General features: G+C 45.6%; 1 protein-coding gene across 12 annotated transcripts in view; it reads left to right on the top strand.

Moving 5' to 3' along the window:
- The window catches only part of FAM13A (family with sequence similarity 13 member A), a 234,699-nt gene that overhangs the window by 130,522 nt on the left and 85,854 nt on the right, over positions 1–18,323 (top strand). For 2 of the 12 annotated variants that reach the window (XM_050944005.1, XM_050944004.1), the window contains exon 1: positions 12,005–12,360. The exons of 6 other annotated variants lie outside the window; for them this stretch is intronic. In XM_050944005.1, the coding sequence (XP_050799962.1) occupies positions 12,332–12,360 (29 nt within the window). In that variant the 5' untranslated portion in view covers positions 12,005–12,331. Of the gene's footprint in view, positions 1–11,358; positions 11,956–12,004; positions 12,361–14,710; positions 14,776–17,917; positions 17,939–18,323 lie in introns of those variants that run through there. 4 more of the 12 variants (XM_050944001.1, XM_050944007.1, XM_050944000.1 and 1 more) reach the window with 4 other exon arrangements.

The following is an 18,323-nucleotide window of genomic DNA, read 5'->3' as shown; positions in this document are numbered from 1 at the left end:
ACTTGATCAGTAATGTTTTCTTCCAGGTCATTGATAAAAATGTTAAAAATAGCATAGGGCCAGGAACCAAGTCCTGCGATGCTGAGTGTAAACACACCTGCTTGATGACAGTTCCCTGTTTACAGTTACGCTTTGAGATCTATCAATTATTAATTCGTCCTTTTGAAATAAACTGAATCCCATGCAACGTATATAGCTATTTTGGAGAGGACTGTTTAAGTGTGATATTCAGGCTGCTTTACATGGACAATTAAGAGCTACGTTTTGAAAATGCACCTTCTATTTATATGCACACAGTGTTTTGCTTATGCACACGGACCATCTTACATACGCAAAACTCTTTCCAATGGATTTTTCACATAGAAATGCCATCGTTTACTTGCACAAATTATATTACACCAAAATCTGCACCTATCCAGTGTGTTCACAAATAGTATTGGGTTGTTGTTTTTTTTAAGTTGTTTAGATACTTTATTTTCCTTGTAACGTACATCAGACTTCCATCAGGCATCTGATTAGGAGGTGCTTATACCACTGCTTCACATCTGATGTTTCTGAAAAGAAGAAGCTACTCCATAATTTAGTAAATATTAAAGCAGGGGTTGGCAACCTACAGCACATGTGCCACCTTTGGCATGCAAGCTGATTTTGCCTGGCACACAGCTGCCAGCTGGAGTCCTGGCCGCCGGCCCCACTCAGCATCCTGCCAGCCTGGGGTTCCGATCACGCAGCCAGCAGGAGGCTGAGCGGGTCCGGCAGCCGGGACCCCAGACTGGTGGCAGACGCGGCCCCCGGCTCTCCCCTTATCACACTCGGGTTCTGCGGCTCCCGGGAGTGTGAGCCGCCGGGGCCCTGAGCCTGCTGCAGGAGAGGCAGCAGCTCACACTCCTGGGAGCCACAGAGCCCGAGCACGGCGAGAGAGGAGCTGAGGGGTGCACAGAGACCGCCGCCCCATGCATCCGCTGCAGGACTCCCCCGGGGGGGGCACCAGGCCGCAGCCCAGGCAAGCGCATCCTCTGGCTCCCCCTCACCACGATCAGGTTCTGCGGCTCCCGGAAATGTGAGCCGCTGTTGCTGCCACCTTTCCCACAGCTCCCCCACTCCCGCTGCCCCAGCACTCCACATGGAGTTTTGCCTCCACATGGAGCCAGTGTCTGACCGGCATGGGCATGGTAAGGGCAGTCCTGGGGGCAGTCAGGGAGCAGGGGGAGGATTGGATGGGTTGGGAATTCTGGGGGTCCTCTCAGGGGCAAGGGAGTGGTTGGATGGGGCATGGGAGTCCCGGGGGTCTGTCTGGGGGTGGGGGTTTGAATAAGGGTTGGGGCAGTCAGGGGACAGGTAGGGTACGGTCCTAGGGGGGCAATTAAGGTGAGGGGGTCTCAGGAGGAGGTAGTCAGGAGACAAGGAGCAGGGACGCTTAGGTAGGGGATGGGTAGGGTGACCAGACAGCAAATGTGAAAAATCGGGACGGGTCGGGGTAATAGAAGCCTATATAAGAAAAAGACCCCAAAATTGGGACTGTCCCTATAAAATTGGGAAATCTGGTCACCCTAGGGGTAGGGTTCTGGGGGGCAGTTAGGGGCAGGGGTCCCAGGAGGGGGCAGTCAGGGGACAAGGAGCAGGGGGGGTTGGGGGTTCTGACCAGGGCCATCGGGGTGGGAAGTGGGAGGGAGTGGATGGAGGTGGGGCTAGAGTAGGGCTCTCCCCTCTTTTTGATTGTTGAAATATGGTAACCCTAGGCGAGGGGAGAGCTGGGGGGGTGCATACATCCACTGCAGCCTGCAGGAGCCCCCAGGGGGGCGCCGGGCCGCAGCCTGGGCAGGAGGGGCAGGGGGGTTACGGCTGTTCCCCGCTAGCGGCACCGCCACCTTTGCAGAGCTGCTGCCTCCTTGCAATGCGCCGGCTCCTCCATGGCTGGGGCTTGATGCTGCTCCAAGCGGGATGCTATGGCTCTCCAGTGTCTCCGAAAGGCGGCTTCTCCCTGCCGTGCTGCTGCAGCGGCCCACGCCCGGCAAAGCCAGTGAGTGGACTCGGGGCGGGGGCCACTGGGGTGGGGTAGGGAGGGGAGGGCTTGTGGGGGGGGTTGTGCACCTTCCAGGGGAGTTCAGGGGGTGGGGAGGGGAGAACCTGGTCTGGGGAGCAGTCCCTGGGCACGGCTGAACATGGCTGGCCCCTGGGGTCTGTAAAGGCTCATTGGGATTTGCCCCTCAATGAACCGATGTGCAAGGGGGGAGGAGGGCACAAGGTGGAAATTTCACCTAGGGCACAAAATATTCTTGCACTGGCCCTGCCCCAGGGGGTGCGTGCACCCCAGGTTAAGAACCACTGCACTAAACTGATACGGTCCTCATTTTAATTTAATTTTAATTGAATCTTCTTAAACATTTAAAAAACTTGTTTACTTTACATACAACAATAGTTTATAGACTTATAGAAAGAGACCTTCTAAAAACCTTAAAATGTATTACTGGCACGCAAAACCTTAAATTAGAGTGAACAAATGAAGATTCGGCACACCACTTCTGAAAGGTTGCTGACCCCTGTATTAAAGCAATGTTTAAAAGACACTGAACTGATCTTTAGCTTTAACTAAAACTTTCATCAGAACAGTCAGGATCTTACTGTTTCAATGGATATCTTAAGTGTGTATCACAGTGAAGGGAGGCACTGGATAATTGCTATAATGCTTTTCAAGTGGCAGACACCGCCACAATCCTTATGAAATCCATTAAGTAGATCCGTTATTTCCTCAGCCTCTCAGTTCTGTGCAGTTTACAGTTCCTGGTCTCTTGTCTTTTTTTTTTTCATACTCTGGGAGAAAAGTGTTTAAAGTAAAGAAAGAATAGAAAGCAACAGTATAATAATGATTGTCATGATGCTTCCTGCCCAAATCCTTACATTCAATCTCTAAACATTGATTTTTGGGAAGCTGAGATTATTTGTGTGGTCTCAGCCAGTGTCTTTTGGGTTATTTTTTTTTTTAAAGAAACCTTGATAAAAGATTATGAGCGCAAGTTGTTCAAATTTGGGTGCCGATATGACTTAGATGCCTAGTTTTAAGTAACACAGTTGGAATATTTTGGCCTCAGACACTTTTTTACTTTTTTCACTCTTTTTTTGTTGTTTATTTCTGATCGCACATACAATATGCTAAGAAGAAGGCCCTGTCCCTGCCTACATTAGCTAATTTCTATAGTGCCTGTAATCTTTCTATGCAAGTACACACACCTTTGTGTATGAGAGTAGGGGTTGTATAATAACAATCCCTCCCTCTTACATCTTTTCAGCAGTTGCTCTCAAAGTGCTTACAAAGGAGGAGAGTATTATCCCCATTTTATAGATGGGGAAACTGAGCTTTGGAAAGGTGACGTGACTTGCCCAAGTTTATCCACCAGGCTAGCGGCATAGCTGGAAATAGAACCCAGGTTCTCCCATGCCAAAGCTCTGTCCATTAGACCATTCTGCCTCTAATGTAAGAATGATGGTTGATTCCACTCTGAGCCCTTCCTGATATATGGTGGGGATAAACTGTGGGCTAACGTTCTCTTGAAGTGGTGATGCCATTTATCCCAGGATAAGTACGCAGCCGCTGAAATATACACCCCCTGTGGACAAATTAGTTTTGCCAGCCTAAGGGTATGTTTACACTACGGGATTATTCCGATTTTACATAACTGGCTTTGTAAAACAGATTGTATAAAGTCGAGTGCACGCGGCCACACTAAGCACATTAATTCGGTGGTGTGTGTCCATGGTCCGAGGCTAGCGTCGATTTCTGGAGCATTGCACTGTGGGTAGCTATTCCGTAGCTATCCCATAGTTCCCACAGTCTCCCCCGGCCCTTGGAATTCTGGGTTAGATCCCAGTGCCTGATGGGGCAAAAATCATTGTCACGGGTGGTTCTGGGTAAATGTCGTCAGTCATTCCTTTCTCCGGGAAAGCAACGGCAGACAATCATTTCGCACTCTTTTTCCCTGGATTGCCCTGGCAGACGCTATAGCACGGCAACCGTGGAGCCTGTTTTGCCTTTTGTCACTGTCACTGTATGTGTACCAGATGCCGCTGACAGAGGCGGTACTGCAGCGCTACACAGCAGCATTCATTTGCCTTTGCATGATAGCAGAGATGGTTATCAGTCATTTTGTACTGTCTGCTGTGCCATTGTAAATTGGCAATGAGATGACGGCTATCAGTCCTACTGCACTGTACCATCTGCCACCAGCGAGGGGAGGGGAGGGGAGGGAGGGGAGAGGATGCTACTGTTTACTGCTGCAGCAGCGTGTCTACCAGCAGTAGACATAAGGTGACATATAAAAAAGTCAAGAAACAATTTTTTCCCCTTTTCTATCACGGAGGGGGAGGGGGGGGTAAATTGACGAGACAGACTCTGAACCACCCTGGACAATGTGTTTGACCCTACAGGCACGAGGAGCTCAGCCAAGAATGCAAATGATTTTCGGGGACTGTGGGATAGCTGGAGTCCTCGGTTTCCCCTCCCTCCCTCCATGAGCGTCCATTTGATTCTTTGGCTTTCCGTTACGCATGTCACGCAGCACTGTGCTGTGGACTCTGTATCATAGCCTGGACATTTTTTTCAAATGCTTTGTCATTTCGTCTTCTGTAACGGAGCTCTGATAGAACAGATTTGTCTCCTCATACAGCGGTCAGATCCAGTATCTCCCGTGCGGTCCATGCTGGAGCTCTTTTTGGATTTGAGACTGCATCGCCACCCATGCTGATCAGTGCTCCACGCTGGGCAAACAGGAAATGAAATTCTAAAGTTCGCGGGGCTTTTCCTGTCTACCTGGCCACCGCATCCGAGTTCAGATTGCTGTCCAGAGCAGTCACAGTGGAGCACTGTGGGATACCGCCCGGAGGCCAATACTGTCGATTTGCAGCCACACTAACCCTAATCCGATATGGTAATACCGATTTTAGCGCTACTCCTCTCGTTGGGGAGGAGTACAGAAACCGGTTTAAAGAGCCCTTTATATCGATATAAAGGGCCTTGTGTGGACGGGTACAGCGTTAAATCAGTTTAACGCTGCTAAAATCGGTTTAAATGCGTAGTGTAGACCAGGCCTAAGCAATAGAAATTTGATAGAGAAAACGTGCATAAAAGAATTTTTTTTGTTTAGTCTTGGAAACAGATTTAACAAGTACAGACAACAATCAACAACAAAAATTATGTGATGCCCAAGTTTTACATGTGATAAATAGCCTCAGTTATGTGGGAGCATAAGTTAAAAGTATGATTGGGGGGACAGAAAAAAATCTCTGCTACCTTTAAGGTAGCGAAATGACTTCAAATTAACCATGCATTGTCTAGTCTGCTATTACCATTACAGGTAAAAAGAGCAGGAGTACTTGTGGCACCCTAGAGACTAACGAATTTATTTGAGCATAAGCTTTCATGGGCTACAGCATGCATCCGAAGAAGTGGGCTGTAGCCCACGAAAGCTTATGCTCAAATAAATTTGTTAGTCTCTAAGGTGCCACAAGTACTCCTGTTCTTTTTGCGGATACAGACTAACATGGCTGCTACTCTGAAACCTGTCATTATTACAGGTAGTTACTGTTAAAGGAGGAATATATAAAGTGTTCATGGTCTGCATAGTGTATAGTGAGAAATTTCTCGTATTGAGAGATCAAAGATAAGGGAACTTTGCACTGGTGTAGCGACACAGATGTAGTGATGGGATAAAATCCCCAGTGATGTGCTGCACCAGTGTAAATGCAAGTTTGCACTGGTGCGACTTTCCCCAGTTTGAATAGCAGATTGTCCCAGGCACAGACATGGCTGACCTCAGTCCCATACAGTACTTTTTTTTTTACTCCTCTTCACATTTTCCAATGTCTACACCATTTGATTCTTAAAGGTGCCTTTACTGCAGAAATAATTAAAGCCTTGGGAAAGCAGGCCTTCTAGCAAAAGGCCAGCAGTTACGTTTTTCCGTCTTTGATCTCTCTGCACTTAATGGGCATTAAAGTTTCATACCAGTGAACGTGTGGGGAAACATGAGCCATGATACCGTGCCACAGACTTGGCATTGTAGAAATGTTAAAGACGCAGCTGAAGGAGGCAGTGCAGGAAGCGAAGGCCCCTTGAAGGGAAACACCATGGGAAAAAGGCAAAAGAGGGTGATGCTGAGTTTCATAGAGCACATTAAGGAATAACAACTAATACTCGCCCGAGCCCTACAACTTATTTTAGAATAATGCCAGGAATGGTCTTTCTTTTCTGATGCAGATTTCCAGATTAAAATCTTTTGGTAATTACCAGCTCCCCTTTCATCTGAAAATTCTCTTCAATCAATAGACTTTTAGGTAAATCTTAGTTGATTTTTTTTTTGGTAGCTGATTTTGCATCCTGATGGCAATACAGTAGAACATCAGAGTTCTGAACAACTCAGGAATGAATGTTGTTCATAACTCTGAACAAAATGCTATGGTTGTTCTTTCAAAAGTTTACAACTGAACATTGACTTAATACAGCTTCGAAACTTCACTATGCAGAAGAAAAATGCTGCTTTCCCTTTATTTAGTAGTTTACATTTAACACAATCCTGTAGTGTATTTGCTTTTGTTTGTTTGTGTCTGCTGCTGCCTGATTGCACACCTCCAGTTCCAAATGACATGTGTGGTTGACTGGTCAGTTCATAACTCTGATGTTCATAACTGAGATTCTACTGTACCAGGATTTATAGAAATATACTATGGCAATAATTGCTGTTTTATATGAAAAATAAGGCATTTCCTGATAAATATCAGGTGCATTTAATATCAGGTCGGGAAACTATACTGTACAAGGAGTTTTTTTCCAGCTAAAGAGCAATTTTATATATAAGATTATTTAAATCTTCCTCTTTTATGTTGTACCTGATTTTAGATAAATAAAAACACATTTAATTTAACAGGAAACCATGGAGGCTTATGTGCTGTGAATAGTCACTTACTTAGAGAGAGGTGAGATAATAACACCAAAGATCTGAGATGGCAGAGAAGCGTATGTTAGCACTGCTTGTTCTTTTTTTAAAAACAGCATCATGTTATAATGTGTATGGGTGTGATTGTTATGCAACAGAGCGCTACATCTGAAACAATTTACGGAAGCATTGTTAATGACCTTTCAGTGAGCCTGTCAACGGTAGCAAGCACTAAACAAACAGCTTAACACGCTAAAGCAGAGCCACTTCTCAGTTTATTAGCCTCTTTTATGTGTTTCCATGACACGCCCCCTACTCCTGTGTGTCTGCAGGCCTGTCCATTGTTTTTGTTCGGTTTTGTTTTTTAAATGCAAACTCTTCCTTCTCCTGCTGTGAGGGACCAGGAGGTGTAGATTTTAGGCATCCTTGTCTGATGTCTGGCAAACCTCTGCTAATCTATGAGGGTCTTTTGGTTCTCAAAGGATCTGACTGCTCATAACTAATTCGTATGACCTACATCCACATGGAAGCTTTAAACATGTAGTTAACAGACTCTGGCCACTGCTTCCCCGGAGTCTGTGTCTGGCTCCTCTTAGCCTTAATGTCTCTTAAGGCTGATGCTGTCAATGTTGATATTAAATCAGGGTTACAAGATGGGATTGGAATCACTGTGTTAGAACCTGCCCATAGATCATTAGAATTTTAGCTCCTACATGAGAATGACCAAGGGCATTATTCAGAGCACTGTTTATGCCTTCCTTTAATCTGAGATCCTTCTCATTTTCAGTGAGGAAGATGGCAGAAAGCTTCCCTATCCAGCTAGCAAAATCATTCATTTCCAAGGAGTAACTTTTGCTGCATGATGGGTTTTTATTTATTTTAGATGTGGCAGCAAAGTCATTGCTCATTTCCTGGGAATTCTTGGCCAGTGCGTAATGCGGGGATGCCAGAAACTCTCTGCATGCCTGCCTCAGTGTTCCTTGAATGCAGGATCATGTTCCAGATATCGGAGAATTTGCTTTCCAAGACCCCAGTGTCCCAGAACAACTGGTTAGTGGCCCCACGCATCCCACCATTGGTGGTCCCACCCTATGCCCCCCAGCTTTCCTCATCTTGGAACGTGAAGATCGAGGGTCAGGGTTTTAGACTGCCATTGGCAGCAGCTACAGAGGATGTGGAGGCAGCAGATTTTGAGGGCATCAGAAGTAGGATTGCCAGGTGTCCAGTTTTCAACCAGAAAGTCCAGTTGAAGGGGGACCTGTAAGGCGTCCGGTCAAAAGTTGTGCCCGGACACTAAAAGCCCAGTTACCACTTGCTAGGGCACCGAAACAGGGAATTGCTGCCTCCAAATGCCACTGTCAGCCCACAAGCCTTCCCCCTGCCAGCCTGGCCTGTGGATTGGGAGGGGCCAAGGCAGGGGGCCAGAGCAGCACAGGGCGGGCACCGGATAGTCAGCCCATGCCAGCTCCTTCTCAGCCAGGGCCACCTCCTACCTGCAACCCCTGGGCAGGCAGGTAAGCAGGCCAGCCCTTACCAAGCCTGGCTCTGCAGGCCACAGGTAAGTCCTGAGAGGGCAGGGAGACTGCAACCAGTGGGGCGAGGGCAGGGGGATCAAGCAATGGGGTGGGAGGGTGTAGTGTCTGGTTTTAAGAAATTGGAAAGTTGGCAAACCTAGTCAGAAGGGGCATATTGGGAACATCAGTAAAACTAACCTGTGCTGTTGCTGCAGTGCACTCTCCCTATACCATTTGAAAATGTACAGTTCCTGTCCATTCTACTCCTCTGTATGGAGCCTGGCTTTGTGTTGTTAAATACCGTGTCAACTATTTATTATTTATTTGCATTACGCTGGTGGCTAGGGGCCCCAGCTGAGACTGAGGCTCTGTTGTGCTGGGCCAGGTACGTACCCAGAGTAAGAGTCAGTCGCTGGCTTGAAGAGCCAAAGATCTAAATAAAACAAAATCCATATAAAGTATTATTAATAGTATAATCACCTTGTTAAAACAGATTTTCTCAGATCATAGGCGCCGACTTCCTCTCTACCTGGGGGGGATGCTTGATTTCCTCCTCCCCCCTCTCCTAGCCCACCCCCACTCCACCCCTTCTTCCAAGCCCCCCAACCTTTTCCCGCCCCCACTCCACCCCTTCATCAAACCCCATCCCCACCCGCCTCTTCCCCCAAGTCCCCAACCTCCCCCTGCCTAGATTGACCAGATAGCAGGTGTGAAAAATCAGGACAGAGGGTGGGGGGGTAATAGGTGCCTATGTAAGAAAAAGCTCAAAAAATCGGGATTGTCCCTATACAATTGGGACATCTGGTCACCCTAGCCCTGCCTCTTCCCTAGCCTGAGTGTGACCCATCCCTGCTCCTTCCCCTCTCACCCCAGCGCCTCCACGCCGCAGGAGTGGCGCGATGTGTAGGGGGTGCCAGGAGAGGTGGGAGGAGCTTGGCTGCCGCTAAGTTTTTTCCGTGGGTGCTCCAGGTCGGCGCCTATGATTCAGATCCTTTGTGTGGTTGGGGAGGAGAAATCAAATCTGCAACCCCATGCTCTGGGTTGTCCCTAGGCCTCTGACTGCCAGATACTAAGACTAGATGACAGGGGATGGACCACTTGATGATTGCCCTGTTCTGTTCATTCCCTGCTATTCAATAGGTCTATCCTGATAAATGGATTTTAAAACCAGGATAGAAGTAGTAGAGTAGAATACACGAGTCAGGCTAGCGAGATATTACTTAAATGAAGGTTCTGTCTCTGTGGTGTGTATGAAAGATTTCATGGTGTTTTTCATAAGAGTAGAGAATGTATACTGTGTACTTGGTGAGAATTTCACCTCCTTGCATTTTTGTGTAGTGTGATGTGTGCTTTTTACCCTCAACGTCAGAGATGGCTGCATTTCAGAGATGTGTGTCTAATTAGTAAAGCACTTTAGGATCTTTTTTATATCAACAGCAGTCACTGTATATACTGTAAAATATTAGCAAGTGTACAAGTAATTAGAATATCTGCTCAATTTTATTGCAAAAATTCAGTTATTTGATGCTTTTTCTATTTAATTGCTGAACACTGAAGGGTGTTTACATTAGAAAAAGGCACTGGGCCAGATTCAAACCTGATGCAACCCCACTGAAGTTACTAGTTTCGTGCTTGCTTATACTAGGTTTCAGTTTGGTCCATTGTTATTAAGAGACTGATTTCTGGCATTAAAGCTTATGCTCTTTGGGGCAGGGAACATATTTTTGTTGTGTTTGTACAGGACTTGGTCTATGACAGCAGTTCCTTGGCACTACCACAATACAAATAATAAATGGTGGTCATCATTAAGGTTTAGAGAGAGCACTTTGGGCTGGTGCATTCTAAATGTCTTTAGAAACATTGGCACACATTGCTGAGGATAGCAGTGATTCCTTGAGAATTCCTTTGCAGCTAGTAGGTGTCTAAGGGAGACAGTTTGGTTGTATCTCAGTCTTATACCATTAGTCCAGTTCACTAGGCTGCACAGCTCCACCACGGAGCTGTCCGCATGGCTGGAATAGATCATTGTATTTTTGATGTTTCTTAGTCACTCATTTAAAACTCAGGATGACATTTTTGAAACACAAATAAACTTCTAGTTCAGTTATGGGGAATTAGGCAAGAGGCTTTGCTCAGTGTTTCATTACCTTGTATCTGTGCTGTAAACAAAAAGGATATAAGTTTGGCATCTTGCTTAGGTATGTAGCATTTCCAGTAGCCTCTAAGGTTGGGTCTGTGCTAGCAATTTATGCCAGTACAGTAGTGTCGATTCAGGAGTGACTTTTTTTTAAAATGACATTTCTATACTGGCACCAGCTTTGGTGTAAATGAAATTATACCAGTATAACAGTACTTCTGCCACTGTAGCTTCTTTCTTTCGGGAAACTGGTATAACCTATACCAACAAAAACACCCTTTTACAAGTATAAGCTGCATCTAGACTAGGAGCGTTTGCTGATATAGCATCCTTTCTACTGTAGACTAAGAGGGCCTAACCTGGTTGGCCTCTCTGCACTATGTTAACATTATTATTAATTATTTGCTTTGTGGTAGCACCTACAGACAGTAACTGAAATTAGTGCTCTCTGTGTTAGGTGCTGTATATAGATAAAGAATAACTGAAGTGCTGCTGCTTCCCATGTTTTGCCTGTTCTGAGGACAAATAGATTTCAGTCATCAGGGCTTTCAGTCTGGCACTTTGCCTTGCACAAAATTCACTTGAAAGAAAAAGATCTTTTCCACTTAATGGCTCAACAGCTGTAACTTGCATTTTCAGTACAACTGGATTCTGCTCTCCCTTGGATTATGTACATGACTTTATGGCTGTTAAAAAAAAATGTGTAGCTTTGGGGGTTTAAATTTTTTCACTGTGACTCAGGACCCATCCAATCCCTTAGTCATTAGAAACCCAGTTGTTTTTCCAACTTGCTTGGGTTTGACATTCATTGATTGTGTGTATGTGGCTGGCTCCCAGTGTTTGGTGGCACCTCTTTGTTTATTAAGAGCAAGACGCAACGGGTTGCATCAAACGATGTTCTGTTCTTGTCCTCCCCCAAGAAGCGAGAGCTACGTGCCTAACGTGATGTCACAGGTCTGGAGTCACTACTGCAATCTGCAGCAGACATGCCTGCAGCAGGATGAAAACAAATATCGACAGGAAATAGAAGCAGGCATGGCATGCACAGGGATCACGTAGAATGTTTCCCCTAGAGAAACCTGCTGTGCCTTTTCGCGTAGTCACGTCAGTTTGAAAACCACACGCATTCCTACTGATGATACCTGTGTAGCTCTTGTTTTTTAATCTTGCTGATGATCTTAGTCTGGTTGACTAGCAATTACTTCCTCGTGTCAATGCAGTTTCTTACTGGAACCTTTTGTCTCCTGACGAGGCTGCGTGTGCTTTTCTCAGGAGCAGCCATTGGTTGCGTGTCCTCTGACTGTCAGCCTCAGCAGTGGAATCGTCGTTGGGGAAAGTTTCAAGTTACCAGGATGGCAAGCCCACAGAAGAGGAGGAGGTAGGCAGACAGAACAGTTGCAGCTGCTATTCCTGATTGGCTAGATGCTTCAGCTGCTTCTCTGGAACAAAAGGTCAAAGAGTACTGCAGCAGCATATTGTAGCACAGCGAAGCAGCAGATAACGCAGCATTACTTTTACTCGGAGAAGTTTGGAGAGGGTGCAGTACTTCGCTAGCTTCCTTGGGTGATAGTAGCTTGCTGTACTCTCCAGTGAGTTTTCTCTGTGTAGCCTGTTGCAGTGGTAATCCCGTGCCTCTCTCTGTGGCTAGCAAATAGGAATGCACTGTTGGTAGTGTGAGAAGACCTTCACTGCAGAGAAAAACCGGTTGTGGAAGAAACAGTTGTATGTTACCAATATAGACTTTGATTTCAGGAATGGCTTGTGAAATCATGCCTCTGCAAAGGTATATTGCTGGGTTTTTTTACTAGCTATTATTTGGATTCATGTAGACATTAATCATTACCAGGGATGAAGTGATGCAATGCCAGTAGTACTTGTGCATTGTCATAGCGCTGTATATTATGTATGGATGATGTTTTTCTGATAGTTTACAGGATATGATTTTCTTTTCGTTGCTGAGTGAAACTTGTGTAGTTGTTTAAAAGTTCGTCTTATTCCTGTTCAGCTCAATGTAAAATACTAGACTTGCCTCCTTAACCTCCTCCGCTTCAAACCTAGTTGCATATTCTTTATAGCAAATACCTGAATTTCTAGAGTTCCTGAGGCAGGTTTACAGGATGTGTCTGACCGGCTCCTTACCGGTCCTTTGGAGCATATGAGCCACATCTTTGCTTTGTTTTCTGTGTGAAGGTTTCAGTCATAAGTGCTGGAACTAAGGGTGCGGGAGGTGCTGCAGCACCCCTGGCTTGAAGTGGTTTCCATTATATCCATGGTTTACAGTTTGGTTCAATGGCTCTCAGCACCCCCACTATAAAACTTGTTCCAGTGCCCCTGATTTCAGTGCTTAGTACAAAGATGACCCCCATTCCTTTCCAGGGAGCCTACCATGGTGACACAGACAGGTATTTTGAAAGGGCACTAAGAGATTTCGATACCCAAATCCCATTGACTTTCAATGGGATTTGAGTGCTTAAAAGCCCTTTTTGCCTTTGTAAATTTCTCTCATATTGATTGATAGGGGTTTCCCATCCCTTTCCTGTAATGTATGGCTGTAATGCAGGAATGAAGAATTAACAGCTGGACTGACAGAACACAACTAGAGATGCCCTGATTCTCTGAATACTTTCACCCAGATACATGTGAGGTGTAATCCTCCTTTATAGTTGCCTTAGAAACAGTGGGAAAGCAGGGCTTTTCACTGGACTGTTCTTTTTTCATAGCACCTGGACGCACAGCTCCTTAGCAGTGTGTGCTGTTGTGTGCCTGTGCTAAAACAGTGTAGGGTGAACTGCTACTGGGCTCTTAACATGGAAATATATAACCAGTTGGGGGAAATGTAATCAGTCCCTTGATTGTGTCATTATTAATATTTTTGCTGGTTGGTGTGTTAATTTTCTAAATGTTGTTGGGTTTGCCTCCCTCTTCAATAAAATATGGTGAATAGTCACCTTCAATGCAAACTAAAGACCAGTAAATGCAGTGAGTGAGTGATCATGCTTTTTCAATATAGTTCTAAGGAGTTAACGTTGTTATTTTAACAGCTTCTCTGAAGTTGCTGTGTGTTCTTTGCAATGATAAATAGTAATTGAATTTGATGTCCAAACCTTATTGCCCTGATCCTGGACTCAATGTACTGTGGAACATGGAGAATCAGTCCTATGCAGGCAGCTCTGTTTTGCGGTAATGCAGTCAAGACACCTTCATGTTGATGTCTGCAGAGAAACAGAAATACTGACTGTGCCTTACAGGATCGAACATTCACTGTGCTGATTTCAGTTCCAAGATACTGTCTCTCTGCTGTCAGAACCAGTAGCTGTTACTGTGTTCCCTGTAGCATCCTCTTGACCGTAAAGGTGTGCTCTGCTGGGGAAAGTAGCTCTTATTCACAGGGCTGTCTTGACTATGCTCCTTGTTTCTGTTAGTTGAAATGATTAACCTGAGAGCAATTATAAAAGGAAGCTTTTTTAAAATTCTTAGTTGGTGATGAAACTCTGCATGTGGTGTAGAATCATTTGGGTTGCCTATTTTAAAGTGACAGCTTAGAATAGACACATGAATATTGTATCTCCTTAGCAGGGCCGGTGCAACCATTTAGGCGGACTAGGCGGTTGCCTGGGGCGCCAAAAAGCAGTGCCTCCCAATTTTTTTTAGATGGTTGAGCAGCCACTGCTGCTGGGACAGAGAGGGAGTCTGAGCTGCCGGCGGCAGCGGCTGCCGGCAGCCCAGGGGCCCCCCCCCCGGGTCAGGGCGCCACCGGCAGCCCAGCGGGTCCCCCCCCACCGGTCAGGGCGCCACCGTGGCAACCGGCAGCCCAGGGCCCCCCCGGGTCAGGGCTCCGCCGCAGCAGCCCAGAGGTTCGGGCTGCCCGCCGCGCGCTGACTCAGGGGAATCCCTGAGCTGCAGGCAGAGACTCAGAATCCCTCTCCCTCCCAGAGCAGGGACTCCAGCCTATGCCATTTTTCTCGTTGCCGGCGGGGCCACCGGCGGCTGGGCAGAGCTGCGCAGCTCTGCTTAGGGCACATGGCAGGAGCCCTGTGAGGGCAGCACGACACCAGGGCTTCTGGAGGAAAGCGGGGGCTGCCCCCGGCTCAGCCTCCACGTCAGCCCCAGCGAGGGGCGTGGAGAAGAAAAGAGCCTCAGCCCTGGTCTGGTGGAGTGGAGGAAGAAAGAGGACCCCGATGCTCATGCGTTGGACAAGGTAAGCAGGTGCTTCCCCACAGCTTGGCCTCAGGTGCCTGTGCTCCTGCCTCCTTGGTCCTTGGCTGGTCCCTGCTGCTGCTCCCCTTGTGCCTGGATGGCTGGAGAGAACAGCAGCCTGCAGAGCTGAGCTGTCCCAGTGCCCCAGGCACCCCCCTGACCCCATGCACCCCACAGCCCTGACCCCCAGCTCTGAGCCCAGTCCCTCTGAGCTGGAAACCCCCTCGACCCCATCCCCCCACAGCCCTGACCCCCAGCTCTGAGCCCAGTCCCTCTGAGCTGGAAACCCCCTGACCCCATCCCCCCCACAGCCCTGACCCCCAGCTGATTGTCCCCAACACAGTTATTGCTCTTCGCATCCTCTTGACTCTCCCAGTTTCTGTGGCCAGTGGTGAGCGAAGCTTCTCGAAGCTCAAGGTGATAAAAACATACATGCGAACATCAGTGTTGCAACAAAGACTTGTTGGGCTATCTACCTTGTCACTAGAACATGACATTGCTCACAGCATTGACTTGGAGGAACTTGTTTCTAAATTTGCTAAACTTAAAGCGCGGAAACATAAATTCTAAATTATAACATATTACTCTGTGACCGTGTACTGTGTATAATGTATGTGATTTTTTGTTTGGGGGGGGGGGGGGAAGGGCGCAAGATGGAAGTTTCGCCTAGGGCTTGAAATATCCTAGCACCGGCCCTGCTCCTTAGTTTCTACACCCCCTAATTTCCCTTATCTAGGCAGATGCACATAAAGTCCTGCGGGCACCCTACAACATCATTCTCTCCTAGAACTCCCTAACCTAATATCATCTTTCTTTCCATGCTGTCGTTTCACTGCAGAAAAGGTGGGGGCGGGGGTTACACTGGGATCCCTGTGCTTACCTACCGTGTGTCTTACCTATCCTAACGGAGACAAGGCACCGGGTGTTGACCTTGCTTAGTTTACTTTGTGATAAAACTGCAGTGCCTTGGCACCATTAATGCTTTACAGCTGGAGAGTTGATGTGTGTTACAGTATCCTGTGGTAAAACATAATTTTTTCAGCAGCGAAGACAGAGCCTTTGATTCCTGGGTGCACTGCTCCCATTGGCTTACTTGATAAGCAGGCTAATGACAACTTCAAGTGCTACTCCACAGACTAGCAAATGGAAGCACTTGTACAATGAGCTTCAGTCTCCTTCTACCTTTTCAGAAAACAAATCTCTTCCCAGCAACCACCAAATTCTGGCCTGAATCCTTCAATAAGATCTGTGCGGATAGACCTCTGCATCATGGACCGGGGCTCATAAGCACAAAATTGATTGTGAGGTGTTGGCGACACAGACCATTTTTCTGTGATGTGTCTGTGCTACGTCCACAACTGTTGTTCCTTGATCTATATCTGAATCTAGCCCAAAAAATCAAAATATTTCATTTTGTAAATGACAAAATGAACCATTTTAATACTTCTGAATTTTTGTTTTGTTTTCATTTCAGCCGAAGCATTTTGCCAAAATAGACACACGTTGGCAACATGTTTTGGTTGGTTGACCCAAATCTCCATTTGTCAGCCAAGAAAGTTTCAGCTGAAAAATTTGCCCAGCTCTAATCAAGATATTCATGTAGGGGATGGTCTGTCTAGATATCACATAATATTATATAATTATGTATGCACATAACCATGTGTACTGTACATATGCATTTCATACCATGTATAGATGTTTGTCTAAGGAATGGTATGTGAATAGGCATGCTGTCTTTGTAAAAGAGAAACACAGTATGCATGCCCAGGATGCAATTTATTGTGGCATACGAGGTGGAATGTTGAGTGCAGCTGGTACTTCACTGTTCCCAAAACACTTAACCACTTTCCTGTTTTTCAAAGTCAGCATCAGTCAATGACATTTTTCATTTCATTTAAATAAAACAGAGTTTCTCCAACTTTGGGGTCCCGACCCACAGTTTGAGAACCGCTGAGTTAATACATTAAGTATTCTTCTGAATAACAGTAACATCATTTTATTACGTTATCTTATTAGCAGTACTATTGACTCATATTTTATCTTATTTATTCTAGCTGAATGTATGTATCATATTACAGACTTCATGAGGCTGCTTTTGCAAAATGTACCTTCCACATCTCAGGTCCAAGGAGCTGGCCGTTAAGAGAGCCATGTATGTGATTTAGATTCTGTGTGCAGTCCAGTGACCTCTAATGTTTTTACACTCTGCCAGAAATAAATAAATTGGAGGAAGGAGTAAGAAAACCATGTCAGATATTTTTAAACCCTTTTATGGGCTGATGAGTGTGGCTAATGATTTCCAACTGGGTTGCTGGTAAGGCCAAACTCCCTTCGTTCCCCATCTGATTGTTTCATTTACGGTCTGTTTTTATGAGTACAACTGTATTTTAGCTGGCGTAAAATTTTCCTATTCTAGTGCGTTTTCTTCTTGTTGGAACTGTAGACAGGTTGTTTATTTTAGCTTTTCTTTTTCAGAGCAATGAGCAGTTGATCAGAAAGTCATATTGTAAGATAAGCTTGATGAAATCATATTGATCCTTTGAACTTCTGTATCACCTTCCCTCCCAGGAACTCAAAGTGCTTTACAAACATTAGTGAAATAAGCTTCACAGTTTAACTCTGGGGGTAGGGGTTGGAATTATTAAACCCCGTACAGGTAGGGGAAACTGAGGTACAGATAATAAATGACGTGTGCAAGGTCAGATATGAAGGCCACGACAGAGCCAGGAATACTGTCCATATCTCTTGACTTCAAGTCCCAGGCCTGATCTGCTAGCTCTGTGACTCAGTGCCCATTGAAACCATTGGATAGGAGTCTTTCCATTGACTTCAGTGCGAGTTGGCTTCCAGCTCCTAAAGTGCAATCTGATCTGTAAATCTTCTCATGTATTAAGCTTTGCCTCCAATTTTTTTTCTGTGATAAATATTCTGGATGTGATAAACTTTGTGAATGAAATATAGTATTGTTAACTTGAGCTGTCTGTAACCACGTTTGATTATTTTCTCTTGCCAGAATCGGCAGATTAAAGAAGAAAATCTAGCTTTTTATACTGAAAGATTGGGCCTTTCAACAATGTTCACTTGACACCCATCAACATTTTAGAAGCAATCCTGAAACAAAAAAGCCTTCAGTTATAGTCAGTTTCGTTCCATTATTATGCAAGGTGTGTGTAAGCGATTGTACAACTTGCCACTGTTAAATTCTAGGAAAGGGTGCAACTTTGGCTGGAGTACACTTGGAGTCATTCCTTCCACCTCTTTCTAACCTATTTTCTGATTTTATCTTACCGTTGCCAAACTGCAAATGAGTTTGCAAACGCTGCCCTTTCTTTTTTTTTATCATAAACCTCAACTAATTTTAATCTTAAAAAAAATAAAATAAAAAGGAAGGAAGGAACAGGGTTGAATACTATTTACAGCAGCTTACAAAGACAAACCTATCAGTAATATAATGATACGAGAGGAAAATAATTGTACAAAATTCCACAATCATAAGTTTCCACGACATATAAATAAAGTGAAATGTAAATATGGACTGTAGCTTGCAAT

The sequence above is a fragment of the Gopherus flavomarginatus genome, chromosome 3, assembly GCF_025201925.1.
Source record: "Gopherus flavomarginatus isolate rGopFla2 chromosome 3, rGopFla2.mat.asm, whole genome shotgun sequence".
Lineage (NCBI taxonomy): Eukaryota > Metazoa > Chordata > Testudines > Testudinidae > Gopherus > Gopherus flavomarginatus.
This window is presented reverse-complemented; position numbering and strand designations above follow the sequence as displayed.